This window comes from Oryctolagus cuniculus, chromosome 19 (assembly GCF_051225735.1).
Source record: "Oryctolagus cuniculus isolate XC-2025 breed Fujian yellow rabbit chromosome 19, ASM5122573v1, whole genome shotgun sequence".
NCBI lineage: Eukaryota > Metazoa > Chordata > Mammalia > Lagomorpha > Leporidae > Oryctolagus > Oryctolagus cuniculus.
In genome coordinates, this window is record NC_142885.1 from 49,464,729 (window position 1) to 49,486,206 (window position 21,478).

Here is a 21,478-nt window from a genome sequence, read left to right on the forward strand (position 1 = left end):
GAAAATGATAGATGATGGATGGATGGATGGATAGATAGATAGATAGATAGATAGATAGATAGATAGATAGATAGATAGATATAGAACTCTGCCTGACCTCAGCCTGGCCCTGAGTGTGGTCCAGCCCACAGCCCACGGCCCACAGCCCACACAGCCCACACACAGTTCCCTGGAAGTGGAGCTCAAATCCCAGGAGAAGCCCGTGGCACATTCTGCAGAGGACCCAGACACTCAACAAGCAAACACAAGCAGAAACAAGAGCCTCTGGACTCCTGGCTCTGCACCAGTGCATGACACCACCACCTGTGCTAGTGTGTGATGGAGCCCGTGTGTCCTTCCTGGGGCTTCTGCAGTGTCCTGGGAGGGTGGTGGACCTGCGTGGGTGGGGCATGGTGATGATGATGATGATGATGATGATGATGATGATGATGGAGCCAGCGTCTCCTGATCACCCGCTCTGTGCCAGGCACCGTGTCTGAGCTCTTTGCCCATTTCACAAACACAGAAGTCAGGGCACAGGTCCCCTGGGGGTGCACGCAGGTGGCAGGAGGTGCAGAGCCAGCATCGGAACCTGACTACCATGCCATCCTGCCCAGGTACACTGTTGCTTGAAGGTGTCTGGTGCAACAGCAGGAGCCACGCTGGAGGGGCTCACTTTTGTTTGGCTGATGTTGAAAATCCATTTGTCTGTAAGTCAGAGTGGAGCGTGCATATTAGCATAACCTGGGAAGCTTTGAAAACCCTTCTAAGGGGCTGGCATTTGGCACGGAGGTTGACTCCACGTGGGACACCCACATGCCATGGCTGAGTGCCCAGGTTCGGGTCTCACCTCTGTTCTCCAGCTTCCTGCTGGGTGTACCTGGAGAGACAGCTGGTGACGGCTTTAATAGTTGGGTCCCTGCCAGCCACGTGGGAGACTCAGAGTGGGTTCCAGGCTCCTGGCTTTGGCCTGGCCCAGTCCTAGCTGTTGGGGGCCTTTAGGGAGTAAGCCAGTGGTTTGAATATCTGTTTCTCTCTGCCTTTCAAATAAAACATGAAAATAAATTTTAAAAAACTTTAAATTCTACTGATGTTTAGATCCCATTCAGACAAATTCAACTGGAGTTGTGGGTGGGTGGGAGGGGGGGTGCCGGGCTCCCCAGGGCTGAGCACTCCTCGCTGGCTGACTTCAGGATCTTCCTGAGGTTCCTGGGACACACGCTGCCATCAGGTGGCGGCGTGCCACAGCTCTGAGGTCAGTGTCAGCCTCCTCCATCTGAACTGTGCGGATGGAGATGAATGCACTTGTCTTCAGTTTTATACCCCAGATCAGTCCTTTAATTAAAAACAGCAGCTTGATGATATCTACACATGGTGGGACTGCTGTAAGGGTTGCTTAGCTAAGCTCGAGCATGCAGAGTGAGGAGGTGGAGGGAAAAGCTCTCTCCAGTGCTTGGATTTCCCACCAGGCTTTTAACCATTGAAGTCTCCCATCTTCCTCTGGTCATCTCTATGATTTGTCCTCAAGCCTCAGCTTTGCCCTGCATGGGTGGCGTGGGCTGTTTGGCCATCTGTGTCCAGCGGAGATGGACATGTGAGAGCCATTTAGGTGGCTTCCCGTGCATCTCCCAAGTGTTTAGGGAGAGCTGTGTTCCCAGAGGGTTTCCTATGGGGCACTGCACTCAGTGGGCAGAGCTGGCTGCAGGAGGAGGTTGCAACAGAGCAAAGTGCAGAGAGCTGGGAGGGTTTGGAGGCACCAACTCTGCTGTCCATGGGCCCAGGAGGAGCCCTGCCCCCTGTACTGGTGGCATGGTCATGGGCAAGTCAAGGAAAGTTCAGAGCCTCAGTTTGCTTGTCTCTAAAATGGGGATTCTCAGAGGTACCTTGCAGGTTGCTGTGGGATTAATGAGAAGGGAAATACTGTTTCACAGTAAAACCACACCACCAAGCAGGAACAGATGTGAGCTTTTCAGCTTGGCAGGGGGCATATATGAAAAGAAGTAGTTAACAGCAAACTTACCAGAGCAACAGTGAATGCTTTTCCTCTAAGATCAGGAACAAGACAAGGGTGTTTGGCACTGTACTGGAGCTTTGAGCCAGAGCAATTAGGCAAGAAGAAGAAATAAAGGAAATTGAGATTGGAAAGGAAAAAGTAAAATGATCTTTGTTTGACAGGATCTTGAAGACTGCAAGTCTAAAGAATGCATTAAAAATATTACGTGAATCAGTGTGTTCAACATGATTGCACGGCACAGGATCAATAACAAAAAATTAATCATACTTCTCTACACTAGCTTTTTTTAAAAAACAGATTTATTTATTTACTTGAGAGTCAGAGTTACACACACACACACACACACACACACAGGTCTTCCATCTGCTGGTTCACTCCCCAATTCACCACAATGGCTGGAGCTGTGCTGATCCGAAGCCAGAGCCAGGAGCTTCTTCCAGGTTTCCCATGTGGGTACAGGGGCCCAAGCACTTGGGCCATCTTCTACTGCTATCCCAGACCATTGCAGAGAGCTGGATTGGAAGTGGAGCAGCCGGGACTCGAACCAGTGCCCATATGGGATGCTGGCACTGCAGACTGGGGTTTTACCTGCTACATCACAGTGCCAGCCCCTATACTAGCTTTTGAAAAATTGAGGAAACAATTCTATTCCTAATAGCATCAAAAAATAGTAAAGTACTTAGGAGTAAATTTCACAAAATAAGCGCAGAACTTAGAACCTTCAAGCTGTAATATGTCACTGAAAGAAATTAAAAGAGATCTAAGTGAATTGAAAGGCATACCATGTTCATGGAGTAGTGGATGGAATGTTCTGAAGATGGCAGTGGTCTCCAGACTGATCTCAAGGTCCCAGCCTGCATGTCTCTGCAGATATGCACAAGTCGATCCTAAAACTCATATGGCGACACTAGAGCCCCAGCACGGCCAAAACGACATTAAAAATGAGAGTCAAAGCTGGAGCACTCACACCTCCCAATTTCAAACTCACTACACAGGCATGGCAGTTAAGACGGTGTAGTCATGGCATTGGGCAGACGTGCAGGTCAGTGGGACAGAGCTGAGAGGACAGAATCAACCCTCACATTGGCAGTTCACTTTCGACAAGGGTAGTGAGATGATCCAGTGGAGAGAGAGTAGTCTTCTAACACACGGTGCCGGGATGGCAGGAGAACCATATGCAGAGTTGTCTGGGAGCCCTTTTGTGCGCCCTACATGAAGCTCAACTCAGAATACACAGTGGACCTAAATAGAAGCACTAATGCCATAGAGCCAGGGCCAGCACTGTGGTGCAGCGGGTCAGTTATTGCCTGTGGTGCTGGCATCCCACATGCGTGCCATGTTGAGTCTTGGTTGTTCTGCTTTCATACCCAGCCCTCTGCTGATGTGCCTGGGAAAGCAATGGAAGACGGCCCATGTGCTTGGAAAACCAGGATGGAGTTCCTGGCTCCTGGCTTTGGCCTGACCCAGCCCTGGCTGTTCACTCCATTTGGAGAGTGAACCACTGGTTGGAAATCTGTCTCTCTCAGCATTGTCACTCTACCTTTGAAATAAACACATAAACCTTAAAACAACACTTTGTGATCCTGGGTTAGGCAAAGCTAATGTTTGAGGAACATGATGGGGAGAGGGGAGAGGTAAACCATCCAGCTGTCTGAATACTCCAAGCAGAAGTTGCACATGCAAAGGGCCTGGGGCAGGGGCATTCTCAGCTTGCCCAGAGTGCAGCCAGGAGGCCAGCTTGGAGGAGTGGGGGGGGGGGGACAAACAGCAAAACAGCAGGGGACGGGGGATATGGAGGGGATGGGAGGACAGGCCACAGAGGGGACAGGGGACAGACCACGGAGAGGACAGGACAGGCCATGGAGGGGAGAGGGGACAGGCCACGAAGGGGATAGGAGGACAGGCCACAGAGGGGACCGGGGACATAGAGGGGACAGGGGACAGGCCATGGAGGGGACAGGGGACATGCCAGAGGGGAGAGGGGACAGGCCATGGAGGGACAGGAGGACAGGCCACAGAGGGGACAGGGGACAGGCCAAGAAGAGGACAGGGGACAGGCCATGGAGGGGACAGGCCACAGGGGGGACAGGGGACAGGCCACAGAGGACTCAGGCTCTGACTCTGGGTGGGTTGGGCATCCAGGAGGGTTGTGAGCAGACAGTGGGCCTGAGTGCTCTTAGGCTGCGACAGGATCCTCTGGCCACTGTGTGGCTGGGGGCAGAGGGAGGAGGAGCAGCACAGGTGGTGGCTGGGAGCCACAGGGCGGTGAGAAGGGTGCGGGGCCGTGGCACACGGTTGGGGTTCAGGGTTCCCCGTCTCTCTGCGAGGAAGGATATGGAAGCAGAAGGCTGGGGGATGAACAGCACTTCCAGGGGAAGGAAACGCTTACTGCTCCATCTACTCCACACCAACGTGGCCGCGGAATCTAAGTTTCAGCTTCATTTAATGAAGGCAGCAGAGTCCGAGGCCCACTGTGGTGCTACTGAGGCTGTGGCTGCAGACCCCACTTGGCTATTAAATTCCACCCCCTCCGACTTCTGACAGTGTAACATGAAAGAACGTCTAACATAAAGCACCTGGAGCCTGCCCCATCTAGTGCCACCTCCTTCCCCCACCTCTCCTCTTTCTCCCAGTGCCCCTGCCGCTCTCAACTGTCCATGGACAGCTGTCCCAGCAGGCTGTAACCTTGCTATGCTAACTTGCACCCCAGACAGGTGCGTGACAGCGTCTGAGTGCCCCATGGGAGACGGCCAAGGTGCTGTGTGAGTTGTGAGAGTGGAAGTGTGTTCCAGGAGGGAGGGGCAGCATGTGCAAAGGCCCTGTGGTGAGCTGGGGCGTGGGCAGTGCAGGCAGCTGAGTGAGGAGGGGACGTGATAAGGGGTGTGGCCAGCACTGAGTCCTCACATTGGGCTCTGGACTTCTCTCCTTTGGGGTCTGAAGCTGGCGTATGCTTGTGCCGGGTGGGCATGCCTGAGTGCCTTTCATGCAATCAGAGCTGTGTGTTCTGAAAGTGCCCATTGGTCTAGCAGTTAAGATGCCACATGGACACCCACATCGCATATCGAGGGCCTGAGTGTGAGTCCTTGCTCTGCTCCCAAGAAGTACTGTGTCGAGTGGACTGTGAGATTAGGAAAAACACTGCTTAATATTAACATTGAGAGGGGTGGGCATTGGCCTAGCGTTCAGATGCTGGTTAAAACATTCGCATCCCGCAGAGAGGGTCTGGATTCAAGTCCTGCTCCTGACCCCAGCTCTGTGCTCAGAGACGTCCATGGTGAGGGTTCAGTGGGAGGCAGTGGCGATGGCTCAAGCCCTTGAGCCCCTGCACCCATGTGGGAGACTGGGAGGAAGCTCCTGGCTCCTGGCTTCAGCCTGGCCATTGCAGGCATTTGGGGAGTGAACCAGCGGATGGAAGACCTCTATCTCGCTCAAATAAATATTTTTAAAAATTTGAAAAAAGAAAATATCCGGGGCCGGCGCTATGGTGCAGTAGGTTAATCCCCCGCCTGTGGCGCCAGCATCCCATATGGGCGTTGGTTCGAGTCCCGGCTGCTGCACTTCCCATCCAGCTCTCTGCTGTGGCCTGGGAAAGCTGTAGAAGATGGTCCAAGTCCTTGGACTCCTGCACCCATGCAGGAAACCTGGAAGGAGCTCCTGGCTCCTGGCTTCGGATCAGCCCAATCTCCGGCAGTTGCGGCCATTTGGGGAGTAAACCAGTGGATGGAAGAGCTCGCTCTCTATGTCTCTCCCTTTCACTGTCTGTAACTTTACCTCTCAAAATAAATAAAATCTTAAAAAAAAAAAAAAAGAAGAAGAAGAAACACCCCTCTGGCCACAGCAAGGAGAGGGATGGAGAGAACACAGCAGAGGCCTGGGGCGAGCAGTGGGCAGAGCCTGGCCGGGGATGAGGGCGCAGTACGGGGGACCGGGCTGAGGAGCAGGCAGGGGTGCGGGGCTGGGCGGCGGGGGTGGGGGCGCGAAGCAGGGCAGCTGGGGTGGGGGCAGGGAGGTGGGCGGCTGGCACTGCTGGGACGCTGGGGTGGAGCGGGGAGTAAGAAGCCCCCTGGGGCTGGGGCAGCGATGCCTGCGGGCCCAGGTCCCAGGGGACAGGGGCGGGAAGCAGGTAGAGCTGGCAGCGCGCATGCGTCCTCTAGCCTGAAAAACCCCTCTTCTCTTTCCAAAGGTGAGAAATGTCGCAGCTTCATTGACCTGGCTCCAGCGTCAGAGAAAGGTGAGTTGTGGCCCCTTCCAGAAACTTCTCGGCCCAGCGCCTCCCCTGGGCGCTGGGCGCCGCCGGCCCCACTGCAGTGAAGTTCCGGCCGAGCAGAAGAGGCGGCCGGAGGCGAGCCCGCCCGCCCGGTGCATGCTGGGACTGCGAGCAAGCGCCAGGGCTGATGGGAGAGCGAAAGTCTGGCTCGGGGTGGCCGGAAATCAGCTGTGCGGAGGGCCCGTCTGACTGAAGGTTGCCACCCCCAGGGATTTCACTGGGGTGCGGGCCCGGCGGCTGAGACAGAGTCCATTGCTGTGCTCAGGAGCAGGGACAGCGGCCAGGATCAGGCTTACCTGCAAGTAAGTGACCCGGAAGAACTAATCTCTTTTATGAAAGTTTGGAGGTAGGCAGTTCAGGCTGGCTCTGCCCGGTGAGGTCCTCTGCCGCTCCCCATCACCCATGGCTTTTGTCTCCGTGGTCTAAGGTGGTGGCTGGAGCGCCAGCTATCACATTGGCATTCCAGGCAGTGGAACGGAAGCAGGGTAGAGAAGATGGGCAAAGGCTGCACATCCCTCAACAATGAGGTTCTCCGGAGTTGCCCCAGAGTGCACCTGCAGGCATTCCTTGGGCAGGACTTAGCTACAGGGAGGTGGGATGTAGGAGCTTAATCCCAGGAATGCCGGGCCCAGCTATGTCAGGTTTTGTTCTTAGGGAAGAGCAAGAGGGTGGGTCTGAAGGGTGACCCGGCCCAGGGATGGGGTGTGCGGGCAGCTCCCCACCTGCCTGCGCCAGGCCACCCAGAGGAAAGGTTTCTGAGGACGAACAGGTGAGCAGAGGCCTTCACATGTGTGCTGGAGACTCTGAGAGGGCTCTGGTCCTGGAAGTCGGAGGCGGGGAAACGGAGGCAGAAAGCCAGCCTATCAATCATCCCAACGGAGAATGTGGACCTGCTTGGTTCAGGGGACTGTAAGTCCTGGGCGCATGGCGCCCCCTGCTGGCGAGACTGAGCCCCCAGGCAGTTGGCAAAGGCAGAGGGGTGGCCAGGGCTGGTGATGGGTCTGTCTCGCAGGTGCCGCTTCCTCTTTGGCGAGCTCCAGCCCAGTAGCCTTTGGGAGGCTGAGGGTGGGGTGACGGGGACCCCGCTGGGCTCTCCTCCCCCCGAGTGGTTCAGCCACTGGGGCACTGGGAGACACTCCCGTACTATCACTCCTGGCTGCGCCAGGCACCTAAGCTATAGGAAGTGAGCAGCTGGCCCACCCTGTCTGACGATGGGGCCACTATTCTCAGCGCCACTGGACAGAGGGGGAAGGAGGCTGAGCGAGATTGTCACATAAGCCTCACGCACAGAGCTGAGCCGGGCTTTAGGGCAGGCCCCTGAGCCCATGCTGCATGTCCGTGTGTTGTGCTGTGGCCTTCGGGTACACACATCCCATAATCCACCAGGCCTGGGGAATCTGATCTCCGTCTGGCTCCCAAGAAGCAGGGCCTGTGTGTGTGTGTGTGTGTGTGTCCCTGAGCAGCGGCCCCTGGAATTGTGTGTGCATGTGTGCATGCCGGTGTGAGGGTGGGCGTGGACACTTGTGTGCACACAGGAGCATGGAGGTACCTCTTGGGGACACGTGCACGGATTCGTCCCTTCCTCACACTTGGACGCTGCACTTCCTGTGGAGTGTTGGATGGACGTGGTCAGGAGCGAGGCCTCCCGAGACTGGGCGATGCCCCCTTGGCCTTCCTGGGGCCTCTGAAGCACTCCCATCTCCCTCAGGGTAAACACGTGCGCACCGTGGCCTACAAGCCCTGCCTGGCCGGGCCCCATATCCGGGATCTCGCCTCCTGCCGTTGCTCCCTGCCACTCCTGGGGCGTGCCCCAGGGCTTTTGCACGTGCTCTTCTAGGCTCCCAAGCCCAGATCTGGGGCCAGGTCGAGGGTAATAGCCACGGGGAGGGTGACTTTGCTCGGTTCCATCCTTTGCTAGCATCCTAGCCGCTCATGTCCCCTTGGCCAAAGCAAACCACACAGCCAAGTCCACCACCAGCCACCCTGCTAGCATGGGCATGAGTCTGGGCTGGAGCAGGCATGAAAGTCGTCTGAGGGCCGGCGCCGCGGCTCAATAGGCTAATCCTCCGCCTAGCAGCGCCAGCACCCCGGGTTCTAGTCCCGGTTGGGGTGCCGGATTCTGTCCCGGTCGCTCCTCTTCCAGTCCAGCTCTCTGCTGTGGCCCGGGAATGCAGTGGAGGATGGTCCAAGTGCTTGGGCCCTGCACCCCATGGGAGACCAGGAGAAGCACCTGGCTCCTGGCTTCGGATCAGTGCCGTGTGCCGGCCACAGCAGCCATTGGAGGGTGAACCAATGGTAAAGGAAGACCTTTCTCTCTGTCTCTCTTTCTCTCACTGTCCACTCTGCCTGTAAACAAAAAAAAAAAAAGAAAAGAAAAAGGAAAGAAAGTTGGCTGAGCCGTGTGTTTCATCTTCCATACCTGCTGGGCAGTCTGGGCTGGGCTGGAACTGGCCCAGCTGCATCAGGGTGTGTGTGTGTGTGTGTGTGTGTGTGCACCCACGCATGTGTGTGTGACTCATCAGTTGGCTTGTGGAGGTCTCCCCTGCTCATCGGCTCCTGGATGAGGTCATCGTCCTCCAGTTGTTCACGGAGCGCCCACGGCACGCCCTCTCTGTGCTGGCCACATTCACGGGCGCCTTTCCACAGGGCACATGCTCCCCGAGCACCTGCACACACCATCTCCTGGCCACAGTGGGCGGGCTGCCAGTGAGCCAGGAAAACCCACCATGCTGGAAAGGCAGAGACTGTCTCTCATCTGCAGCGTTGGCTATGCCAGTAATGCAACCCCCCACCTCGGGTCCACGCAAGCCTGGGAAGGGGTCTGTACCCCCCACCTCCACCCCACATCCCCAAGTCAAGATAAGTCCCAGGCTGCTGGACGCAGAGAAAAGTCTCATTCCCAGGCGTCAGCGTGGGGCTGATCCTAGCAGGTGGATGGGCTCCCATGGTGAATGCATGCGGCGTCCCGTGGCTCTCATCTGGCTGCCCCATCCGGCTGCTGCTTTTCTGTCCTTGTCTGGAGGCGTCCATGAGCTATCAGGGACAGCCCTGACCAGGAGAATGTGTTCAGTGTTTACCTGGTGCCAGGTGCACCTTCCCGAAGCTTCTTCCCTCTTAGCTGTGGGTGTTTCCACCCTCCCTGCTTGGGGTGGTGGAACCCGTGGGGGTCTCCAGGCATTCTTCCCACTCCTGTCCTAACCTCTCTCCAAGGACGCACCTGACTTTGTGGGTGCCCGAGCCACACTGAGCTGACAACCACCACCTCTGCCTCTGGGACCTTTAAACAAGGTGCCTTCATGTTTTAAAAACTCAAAGAGAGGCCGGCGCCGCGGCTCACTAGGCTAATCCTCCGCCTAGCGGCGCCGGCACACCGGGTTCTAGTCCCGGTTGGGGTGCCGGATTCTGTCCCGGTTGCCCCTCTTCCAGGCCAGCTCTCTGCTGTGGCCAGGGAGTGCAGTGGGGGATGGCCCAGGTGCTTGGGCCCTGCACCCCATGGGAGACCAGGAAAAGCACCTGGCTCCTGGCTCCTGCCATCGGATCAGCGCGGTGCGCCGGCCGCAGCGCGCCGGCCGCGGCGGCCATTGGAGGGTGAACCAACGGCAAAAGGAAGACCTTTCTCTCTGTCTCTCTCTCTCACTGTCCACTCTGCCTGTCAAAAAAAAAAAAAAAAAAAACTCAAAGAGGTATAAGCACGTGGTTTTGAAAGTCTAAAAAGGGGGCAGCATTCGACCTGGTCGGTCAGCTGCTGTTGGGACCCCATACCCGTGTTGGTGAGTCTGGGTTCACCTCCAGGCTTCCGTCTCCAGTCTGGCTACCTGCCGATGCACACTGAGATTTATTTATTTGAAAGTCAGAGTTACACAGAGAGAGAAGGGGAGGCAGAGAGAAAGAGAGAGATCTTCCCTCTGCTGGTTCACTTCCCAGTTGGCCGCACCGGCTGGAGCTGTGCCGATCTGAAGCCAGGAGCCAGGAGCTTCCTCTGGGTCTCCCAAGTGGGTGCAGGGGCCCTAGCACTTGGGCCATCTTCTGCTTTCCCAGGCCATAGCTGATAGCTGGATGGGAAGTGGAGCAACCGGGACTTGAACCAGCGCCCATATGGGGTGCCGGCACTGCAGGCGGTGGGTTTACCTGCTATGCCACAGCACTGGTCCCAACTTTCAACATCTTATCTTCTGGGGCCGGTGTCCTGCAGTAGTGCCTACATCCCTCATGGGTGCCAGTTTGTGTCCTGAGTCCTGAGGGCTCTATTTCAGCTCCCTGCTGACAGCCTGGGAAAGGCAGCGGAAGGTGGCCCACGTGTTTGGGCTCCTGCGCCTGAGTGGGAGACCTGGAGGAGGCTCCTGGCTCCTGGCATCAGCCTGGCCCAGTGCTGGCCATTGCGACCATCTGAGGATGGAAGATCTCTCTGTCTGTCTGTCTCTGTATCTGTCTCTCCCTTCCTCTCTAACTCTGTCAAATAAATAAATAAATCTGAAAAAGACATCCTATGTTCTGTCCTTATTTCTTAAGCTTTTCTGTTTTCATCATTATTTGCCTTTTTATTTAGTCCTGTGATATTTACTCAACTTTCAGCTATTCTATTTTTAAGATTTCTGCAGTTACATTTTTAATTTTAAGAACTTTGTCTCGTTATCGGAATGTTCCTTTTTATAGCCTTGGTTTTATGGACACAATATCTTCTGTTTCTCTGAGGATGTGAATTATTTTGTTTGTTTTCCTCTGGATGCTTTCATGTCTGTGTTTCCTCAAAGTTCCTTGTCCTGTTTTCATTTTGAACTTGATCTTTTCTATTCTACGTCTTCCTCAGTTACCTGATGTCCGTATTGAAGGGGGGCAGCGCTGACTGCGATTTGGAAGTTCTAGTTAAGGGGGGATACTGGCTCTGGGTTTCCTGCTCACCCAAAGAGTCCATCTGGTCAACCCAGCCCTCCTTGCCTTTACTGGGATTTTCCCCTTGCACCAATGGGGTTGTGAGACTGGAACCAGCGCTCTGATGTGGGATGCAGGTGTCCCAAGTGGTAAATTAGCTGCTGCGCCACCACGCCGGCCACTCCAGGCACTTTTGGAGGTGTCCTTGTCCCCCGCATCCTCCAGGCTTTCTCCCGTCTACTGAGCCATCGGCCACCTCCCCAGGAACTTCTCCGCGGTTAAAATGCCGCGGCGAACTTCCGTCTGTTGTCACCTCCTCTCGGTCCCCTGTGCCCTGGGACTTGGGCCTTTCTGATTCGCTACTGTGATGGTTGGTGGTGTTGGAAGAGAGCAGAAGTCTTTGCTTCAACCTACTGTCAGCTGCTCTGGACTTCTGAGGCCCAGGTCTCTCCCCTGGCCTCTGACTCCACCCCCTGCTGCCTGCTGGATGCTTCCTCCCGGATGCCCCCAGCTGCTGCACTCCCAGCTTGTCCATGGCAGGAATTATTCGTGTATTTGAAAGACAGAGGGCGAGAGAGAGAGATCTTCCATCGGCCAGTTCACTCCCCAAACAGCCTCAACAGCCCAGACTGGGCCAGGCCATAGCCAGGAGCCAGGAGCTTCATCCAAGTCTCCCATATGGACCATCTTCTGCTGCTTTCCCAGGTGAATTAGCAGGGAGCTGGATTGGAAGCAGAGCAGCCGGGAATCGAACCTCCGCTGTGATACAGGATACTGGAGTAGCAGGTGGTGGCTTACCCCGCCGGGCTGCAAAGCCTGTCCCAACCTCTTCCTTCTGCATCCAGTGTCCTGCCCTCGCCAGCACGCACTGTCTCCCAAGCCAGGGACCAGAAAGTCACCCTCAACTCCTCCCTGGCTGGATCCAGTTGTTGATGGCTACCTCCCCTCTGTGACTTCTGCACCTGCTCTCCATTCTCACTGCCACGGCTTCATTCCATTCCTCCTATCCCTGGTTATGGGGGCGCTTCCTCAGCTGGCCTCTAGTCTGTACCACTTAACGTTCCTTCCTTAGGGCTCTGGTCTGCCATCCCCAGCCCCTCCTACACCTCCTGACTGCCATGCTCCAGGCCTGCCTCTGCTCCCCCAAGATGTCCCACTGCTTCTCATGCCTCAGGACCTTGCCCTGTGCTGGTCTCAGTCTGACTGGCATCCACCACCTCTTGTTTGCCTTGTGAACTTCTATTCATCCTTCAAAACCCACCTTAGACTTGCCCCCCTTCTGAACAGCCATCCCTGGAGCCCCAGTGGTGCCCACCTGCAGTGCCAGGTGCACCTGTGATGCTGCATTGAGGGCATCTCCCCCACCAGGGTGGACCCTCCTGAGGACAGACCCTGTGTCTTGCCCTTCCCTGCAGTCCCCGGGGGCCCTGAGTGGGGTTGCACAGAGCCAGGATTTAGTAATGGTTTGTTGATTGAATAAAGAAAGTGCAGAATGCACAGGGGCTTCTGTTAGAGATACTGGGTGTCCCATTTGGGCTTAGAAACCTGGCTCCGGGGCCGGCGCTGTGGCGTATCAGGTAAAGTCACCGCCTGCAATGCTGGCATCCCATATGGGCGCCAGTTCCAGTCCTGGCTGCTCCACTTATGATCCAGCTCTCTGCTATGGCCTGGGAAAGCAGTAGAAGATAGCCCAAGTCCTTGGGCCCCTGCACCCACGTGGGAGACCTGGAAGAAGCTCCTGGCTCCTGGCTTTGGATTGGTGCAGCTCCAGCCATTGCGGTCAGTTGGGGAGTGAATCAGCGGATGGATGACCCCTTGCCTCTGTTTCTCCTTTACTCTCTGTGTAACTCTGACTTTCAAATAAATAAATCAATCTTCAAAAAAAAAAAAATAGAAGCCTGGCTCCAACTCCTAAAGTATTGGTCTCCTCTAACCCATCTAGACTGAGCTGTGTTTTTAGATTTTTCTTTTATGTAATTTTATTTATTTGGAGGCGGGGGAGACTTCCATCCACTGATTCACTCCCCCAAGTTTCGCAGGCTGAAGCCAGAGCCAGGAACTCAATCCTGGTCTCCCATTGTGGCTGGCAGGCACCAAGTGCCTGAACCATCACCTACTGCCTTCCAAGGTGGGCATTAGCAGGAAGCTGGAATCAGGGGCAGAGCCAAGACTCAAACCCAGGCCCTCCGGCGTGGTGTGTAGGTGACCCAAGGGGGGCCCTGAACTGGTATTTTTGTTTGTTTGTTTTTGTTTTTACTTTTTGATGCCCTTCCCCCCTCCGCCCGCTTCCCAGCTGGCCAGGACTTGGTGTGACCACGATCTCCAAAGCTCAGAGGCTTCGTTTGCTGAGCGTCTCAGCATCTCGTTGCTGAGGCGCTGGGGTAGGCTCCGCTGTCGGCTCCCCGAGCGCTGCGGGAGTCGGTTCCTCACTTCGCTTTCTGTCCTCGCCTCTGCTGCTTCCCTCAACCTCTCTGGGCCTCCTCCACCCAAAATCGATTTACAATTCTGCTGCTCACTTAATTCATTTAGTGCATCGTATTGATTTATGTCATAGAACTAAAGTGTGCATAGATGAGATCCCGCGGAGCAGGGAAGGGCTTGGGGAGCCCCCTGCTTCTGCTGCCCCGGGCGCTGCCCCGCTGGGGACCCATCGGCTGCTGGCTGCTGCTGGGAGCATCCCCTGGGGGTGGAGGCCGGCATATCCTTGACCCTGTGTGTGAACCCTGAGCTCCCTGGGGATCGCTCCATCTGCCTTCACCAGCCAAGCCAAAAGTCTCGTCTCTGCTAAGCTCCCCTCGCCCCAGACTGTTTTTCCTGCTCCCTGCTACCAGGCCACCAGGGAAATGGCTGTGGCCAGCCTGATTCCGGCAAAATTGGTTCTTCCCATACCTAGAGAACAAACACTTGTGGTCAGTGAGAGGCAGAGACCGGCCCAGGCACTCGCTGCACCTGCCTGCCACTCCAGGTGACGCTGAGATGATGCTTCCAGCCCTCTGTCCTGGGGAGGGAGGGCGAGTCAGCAGCCCTCTCAATGGTCCTGGGCCATCTCTATTGTTCTGGAATCTTCCGACGGGAACTCACTGTGGGACCATCTCCATAGACTCACTGCAGAGGTCACCGATTCTTGGAAATAGGATGGCTGGCAGCTCTGTCAGGTGTGGGCTACTGCCACCTGCCTCCACCTCGTCTCTGGCCAGTTTGTCAGCCTCTCTCCGTGCCAGGCTGTGTGCCAGGGGCTGAGAACCACCCCCACCCCCAGCCCTGCTCCTGGACTCATCCCTGAGGGAGGGGGACAGCAGGCTTTGCAGGCTGCGTGGAGGTGGTGTGGGGTGGGCCTTGAGGGAGGAGTCACTACTGGGAGAAGGAACGGCCCCACAGAGGAGGCGAGCCCAGGTGTCCCTCGACGCCACCGGATGAACAGCCCAGAGAGGTTAGGTGCCTGCCGCAGATCACACAGCAGGTTCACATCAGGGTGGGCTCAGCCTCCAGCCTCCTGGGGTCTTTTAATCAGCGCCCCGCCGGCCGGCTCCCGGCCCCTTCCTCTCTCCCCACCTCCCAGGTTCTGAAGTGCTCATCTGCCACTCTCATCTCTGAAACCCTGGATTCCTCTAATTATGCACTCTTATTAAAGGTGATTAAATCCCCAAGCCTGGTGGACGATTGCTGGCAGAGATCACAACATCTAATAATTGCTTTAGTTGCTCTAATTCCAATTATTCAAGATTATCTTTCCAAGTAATTAGGCGGCTGGGCAGTCTCGCCTGCTCGCTCTCTCACGGAGCACCGTCGTATTAACCCCGAACGGTGGCCGCCTTTCATGTTTCATAATTGGAAACAGTTTCTCTGCTCTGAGAAGGCTCTGCTAAGTGTAAACAGCGGGCGCTTAAATTTCTGCGTGACTCTACCATCTTATCAAGCTTTGGTGGGAGAAATGACCGTGCTGGGTTGGGAGAGGGGTGGGTCCCAATCCCCCCTGTGGTCTCTTGTGAATGGCATGGGTGTGCACAGTGCCCATCCTGTGCAACTGTACATGGGTGCCAGGAGAGGCAGCCAGTGCAGAAAGAAGACAGTGTTCGTCCTCCAAGGCTGCACTTGCTAAACCACAGTGCCCTGGGGGTGCAGGGAGTGTGTGCTCCTATTTGGTCGTGTTCTTTTTGAACAAAGTGACATCAGGTGTCCCCGAGTATCTGAGGGGGAGGGGTTCCAGGAGCTGCCTTGGATACCAGATCCAGGGACGCTCAGTCCCTTCCTTATACTGGCACAGGATTTGTGGGTAACACCTGTCTGTATACTTTAACGTCTCCAGATGACTTACAACCCCTAATAGGATGAAAATGCTTGCAGGTGGTTTCCTGTAGAATTGACAGGGAGCATTGACAAGGAAGAGCCCAGGACACATACCATTTTGCCTGAGTATTTTCTAGTTTGTTTTTTGTAAAAATTTATTTTATTTATTTGAAAGGCAGAGTTACAGAGAGAGCAGGAGAGATGGAGAGAGAGAGAGGTCTTCCATCCACTGGGTCACTCCTCAAATGGTTGCAACACCCAGAGCTAGGCCAGGCTGAAGCCAGGAGCTTCTTCCGGGTCTCCCACATGGGTGCAAGGGCCCAAGCACTTGGGCCATCTTCTACTGCTTCACCAGGCACATTAGCAGGGAGCTGGATGGGAAGTGGAGCAGCCGGGACTGGAACCGGTGCTCTGCTCTGGGATGCTGGGATCCCAAGCAGAAGCTTAACCGGCTGTGCCAGCACACCAGCCCCTGCTCATCCTCTTGATGACAGTGGGGCTAAGGACATTGACCTTGTGGGATTCCTTGGAGACAGAGCTGAGACAAACGTGGGTGAAGTCAGCCCAGGCAGAGAAGGGGCCCCGTGTGGAGGCTGCAGCTCCCAGGGCAGCAGGAAGCACACTGGCGTCTCCAAGGTCACTTTCCGTCTGGTTGGTGTCTCCGCGCTCACCTGTCACGGGCCCATCTCTGTTGGGGGTTGAGGGAGGAGGGCAGAGGTCACCCATTTATTCATTCGTTTCAAATAAAGCCTTTTTTTTTTTTTTTTGGTAAGAGCATTATTGAGATATCCACTCATGGTTTGCTTAGCGATGGGATTGTATTTCATGTATTTTTTTTAAAAGATTTATTTTATTTATTTGAAAGACAGAGTTACAGAGAGAGGTAGAGACATAAAGAGAGATCTTCTATCTGCTGGTTCATTCCCTTGTTGGCCACAAAGGCCAGAGCTTTGCTGATCCGAAGCCAGGAGCCAGGAGCTTCTTCCAGGTCTCCCATGTGGGTGCAGGGGCCCAAGGACTTGGGCCATCTTTTACTGCTTTCCCAGGCCATAGCAGAGAGCTGGATCAGAAGTGGAGCAACTGGGACTCGAACCAAAGCCCATACGGGATGCCAGAACTTTCGGCCAGGGCTTTATCCCGCCATGCCACAGCACTAGCCCCGATGGGGTCATGTTTTATAATGAGCCCTTGTGACAGCATCTTCAAATGCACCTGTCCACACCTGGACTTTATAGGCTGCTGTGTCACTCACTTCAGGCTGGGACCTGTGGCTTCCGGGACCATAATGGACAGAACCCAAGATTATAAATGCAGCACTGGAGAAAGTGACACAGTCACTCCGTGCCAACCTTCTTTTTTTCCATCAGTAGAAGGAATAAATAAAATAATAAATAAAAAAAATAAAAAAATAAATAAAATAAAGGTGAAAGGTCGAGCCTAGGGCAGGTGCAGCGGTGAAGACCCTGCCTGGGAGGCCCGCATCCTGTATTGGAGCCCTGGCTCCACTCTCCACCCCAGCTGCCTGCTGACCTGCACCCTGGGAGGCAGCAGGTGTCCTGGCCACTGGCGTGGGAGACCCAGATTGGGGTCCCCGGCTCCCCCTGCCTCCAGCCACCCCACCAGCTATTTTGAGATTTTGGGGAGTGAACCAGCAGATGGAAGATCTCTGTCTCTCTCTCTGCCTTTCAAATGAAAAGGAAAAAAAAAGTAATAATGTGATGAATACAGACTACGCAATGCTGTGGATCTACACGACTGGTAGGGCAGGAGATCTGTTTACAGCGGCGTCACCACAAACACGCGGGTAACGTCACAGGGACATTTGCAGTGTCCGCTGGTGAGGGGAGGTGGTCAGCCCCGTAGTGGCCTCAGGCCCACTGCCGTGGGGGCGGCCCGTTGTCGAGTGCAGCATCACTGCGTGGTGTGGCTCCGAGATCCTCTTCCCAGGCAGCTTCCCTCAGTCAGGGGCACAGCCCGGAGAGTCATGCAACCATTGCCACTCTGCATTTTGGAATATTAGCATCGTCCAGGAAAGCAAAGCCCATGGCATCCAACCACTGCCCTCACAAACCTGGGCAGCCCCTGAGCGACTGCTTTCTGCCCCCGTTGATGCACTTGTTCTGAGCACGTTAAAGAATTGCATGGGATGAAAGGCTAGCATCTGGCTTCTTTCTGGGAGGGTTTTTTTTTTTTTTTTTTGAGATTCATTTATTTTTTTTGAAAGGCAGAGTTACAGAGAGAGAGAGGGACAAACACACACACACACACACACACACACACACAGAAAGGGGTGTGTGTCTTCCATTCACTGGTTCACTCCCCAGATGGCTGCAGCAGCCAGAGCCAAGAGCCTGAAAGTCCATCCAGATCTCCAATGTGGGTGCAGGGACCCAAGCACTAAGGGCCGTCGTCCACTGCTTTCCCAGGTGCAGGGAGCTGGATCGGAAGTGGAGCAGCCAGGACTCAGGAACTGGTGCCTGTATGGGCTGCGGGTGTTGCAGGAGGCTGCATAACCCGCTGCCCCACTGTGCCGGCTCCTGCGTTAATTTTCATGCTCTCAGTCCTGTGTTATCTTTTATCGCCAGATATCCTATGGTATGGGTAGAGCACATTTTGCTGATCTACTCGTTATTTATTTATTTTTTTTTTATTTTTTGACTGGCATAATGGAAAGTGAGAGAAAGAGAGAGAGAGAAAGGTCTTCCTTTGCCATTGGTTCACCCTCCAATGGCCGCCGCGGCTGGTGCGCTGCAGCCGGCGCACCACGCCGATCCGAAGGCAGGAGCCAGGTGCTTCTCCTGGTCTCCCATGGGGTACAGGGCCCAAGTACTTGGGCCATCCTCCACTGCACTCCCTGGCCACAGCAGAGAGCTGGCCTGGAAGAGGGGCAACCGGGACAGAATCTGGCACCCCGACCAGGACTAGAACCCGGTGTGCTGGCGCCACAAAGCGGAGGATTAGCCTAGTGAGCCACAGCGCCGGCCTTCGTTATTTATTTTAAAAAAGCCTTTCAAACTGAGATGTACAGCGCAATTCAGAAAAAAATACATAAAATATATATATACAACTTACAGAATTTCTGTAAATAAAACTGTTGTGGCTGAGGTCAGGAAATAGGTCGTTGCTGATCTCCCAGAATTCTCCGGGAGCTCCTCGCTGGCTATTATTCAACTCTCCCCTGGAAGAGAAATCATCATCGCCAGGGCTCAGCCAACTATGACCCATTGCCTCTTTTGTCAATAAAGTTTTATTGGAACACAGACACACCGGTTCCTTTAGGCACCGGGCTGGCCATGTCTGTGCTGCAATGGGAGATTCCTGCCATTACCATGGAAACCATCTGGTCTACACAACACACAATGTTTACTCCCCTGGCTCTTTGCAGAAAAAGTTAGCTGACCCTGCTTCATAGTTTTATCACCAAGCCCGCCAACCTAAGCCCTCCATATTGGCTGTTTCTGAACATTGTACCTCAGGGTGATGTGTGCACTTTCATGCATCTGACCCTACAGCCTGTTGCCCTTGGGTCGCTCATTTTCATTGCTGTGCAATATTCCATGGTAGGAGAGCACCACCTTCTGATGGGTCACTGCACTCAGTGGGTAATTGAGTCGTTTTCTGTTTTTATTAGGAATAAGTCTGCTGGTGCCAGTGTCGTCCCCGTAAACATCACTTGGGAGAGGTGTTGGAAATGCAGATCCCCGGGCCCCACCAGGGACCTCCTGAGCTGGACACTGCAGCCTGGGGATTTGTGTGGAGCAGGCTTTCTGGGTGATGCTGCTGTGTGCCCCAGCTTGGTCTGGTGTTTACACAGGGGCGGGGAGTGACCCACTTTCCTTTTTCTGTCTTGGACCTCTCCAAGTGAAGCCATGCCATTTACTAAAGTGAGCTATAGGTGTACTCCCCCGCAAGTGGGCTGTGGAAATCTCCATCTCTCGGGGCTGGCACTGAGGTGCAGCCAGTTAAGCTGCTGCTTACGACACCCTCATCCCATATTGGAGTGCAGATTCAAGTCCTGGCTGCTCCACTTGTGATCCAGCTCCCTGCTAATGCGCCTGGGAAGGCAGTGGAGGATGGCCCAAATGCTTGGGTTCCTGCACCCATGTGGGAAACCCGGATGGAGTTCAAGGCTCCTGGATTAGTTCTGGTCCAGCCTCAGCCTTTGCAGCCATTTGGAGAGCGAACCAGCAGATGTAAGGTCTGTCTCTCTCTTCAAAATAAATAAAAATAATTTTTTAAAGAAAACGTATCCTTCTGTCCTTGGCATTATCAGATTTATACATTTTTCCCATCTGGACATTGAAAAGTAATGTCTCCTGGCTTTCAGCCTGCATTTCTCTGATCATGGATGAGGCTGGGGCTTTTTAGATGTTTATGGCTTTTGGGAGCTTCTCTGGCTAGAAGGGCTTATGTTTCCACGAGACCACCTTTCTCTGATTGATCTCTGGGAGTCTTTACTACTGTACTCCTCTGTTGCTTTTATGAATTGCAGAGATATCTCGAGACTTCTCTCTAATGTCTTTTGATGACTGGAAGGTCTGTGTTATTTCGTTTTAGTGAAATAGACCTAATAGGACATTTACCATTTTAGCCATTCTCATGTGTCCTGTTCCATGTCATGAAATCCACTCACATTCTGCATGGCCACCGTTACCATCATCTGTAGAACTTTTCCTCCCTCCCTCCCTCCCTCCCTCCCTCCCTCCCTCCCTTCCTTCCTTCCAGATTATTTATTTGAGAGTAACAGAGAGGGAGAGAGACAGAGAAAGAAACGTCTTCCATCTGCTGCTTCACTCCCCAGATGGCAGCAATGGCCAGAGCTGTACTGATCCGAAGCCAGGAGCCAGGAGCTTCTTCCAGGTCTCTCACATGGGTGCAGGGGCCCAAGCACTTGGGCCATCTTATACTGCTTTCCCAGGCCATAGCAGAGAGCTGGATTGGAAGTGGAGCAGCTGGGACTTGAACCTGTGCCCATATGGAATGCCGGTGCCACAGGCAGAGGCTTAACTCACTATGCCATAGCACCGGCCCCTAATGTGGAGCTTTCTGTTTTCTTAAGTTGAAGCTCTGTTCATGAAATGATCACTCTCTGTTTTCTCCTTGCCTCAACCCTGGCAGCCACCATTCTCCTTCGTGTCTCTATGGATCTGATTGCTGTTGCTGTCTCGTGGAAATAGCATCATCCCTATCTTTGGCCTTTATGTCTGGTGTTTGTCTTTTGCATAATGTCTTCATCGTGCTGCTAAAGGTGTCAGCATTCCATTCCTTTTCCAGGCTGAGTAATATTCCATTGTGTGTCTGGATCATATTTTGGTTGTCCTTTGATCTGTTGAGAGCATTTTGGGATTTTTTTCCCATCTGTGGGCTCTTGTGACTAATGCTACTGTGATCACCAGTTGTGTGCTATCTATTTCAGTCCTCGCTTTCAGATTTTTGGGGGTGCAAATCCAGGAGTGGAATTGCTGGATCATAGAGTAAATCCTATGTTTGATTGTTTGAGGAACCACCATGTTGCTATCCACAGTGGCCACACAACCTCACTCCCAACGGCATCGCACAGGGGTTCCAGTTTCTCCACTTACTGGCCAACAACTGCTATATATTGATAAATTAGTTGTTAATGGCCATCCTGATGGGTGTGAGATAGTATCCCACTGTGGTTTTGATTTGCAGTTACTTGGTGATTAGTGATGCTGAGTAGTTTTTCATGTATTTACAGGCCTGCTGTATAGCTCCTTTGGAGAAATGTCTGTTCAAGTCCTTCACCCATTTTTTAATCAGAGTTTTCTTTTTTAAAGGTTTATTTATTTATTTGAAAGAGTTATACAGAGAGAGAAGGAGAGGCAGAGAGAGAGAGAGAGAGAGAGAGAGAGAGATCTTGCATCTGCTGGTTCACTCCTCAATTGGCCGCAACGGCCGGAGCTGGGCCAATCCAAAGCCAGGAGCCAGGAGCCCCCTTCAGGTCTTCCATGTGGGTGCAGGGGCCCAAGAACTTGGGCCATCTTCCACTGCTTCCCCAGGCCACAGCAGAGAGCTGGATTGGAAATGGAACAGCTGGGACT

General features: G+C 54.1%; 1 protein-coding gene across 3 annotated transcripts in view; it reads left to right on the forward strand.

The window, feature by feature from the left end:
• Positions 1-21,478, forward strand: part of GSG1L (GSG1 like) — a 185,082-nt gene that overhangs the window by 68,468 nt on the left and 95,136 nt on the right. For all 3 annotated transcript variants that reach the window (XM_051847559.3, XM_051847558.3, XM_089320651.1), the window contains one exon: positions 6,177-6,224. In XM_051847559.3, the coding sequence (XP_051703519.2) occupies positions 6,177-6,224 (48 nt within the window). The remainder of the gene's footprint in view (positions 1-6,176; positions 6,225-21,478) is intronic.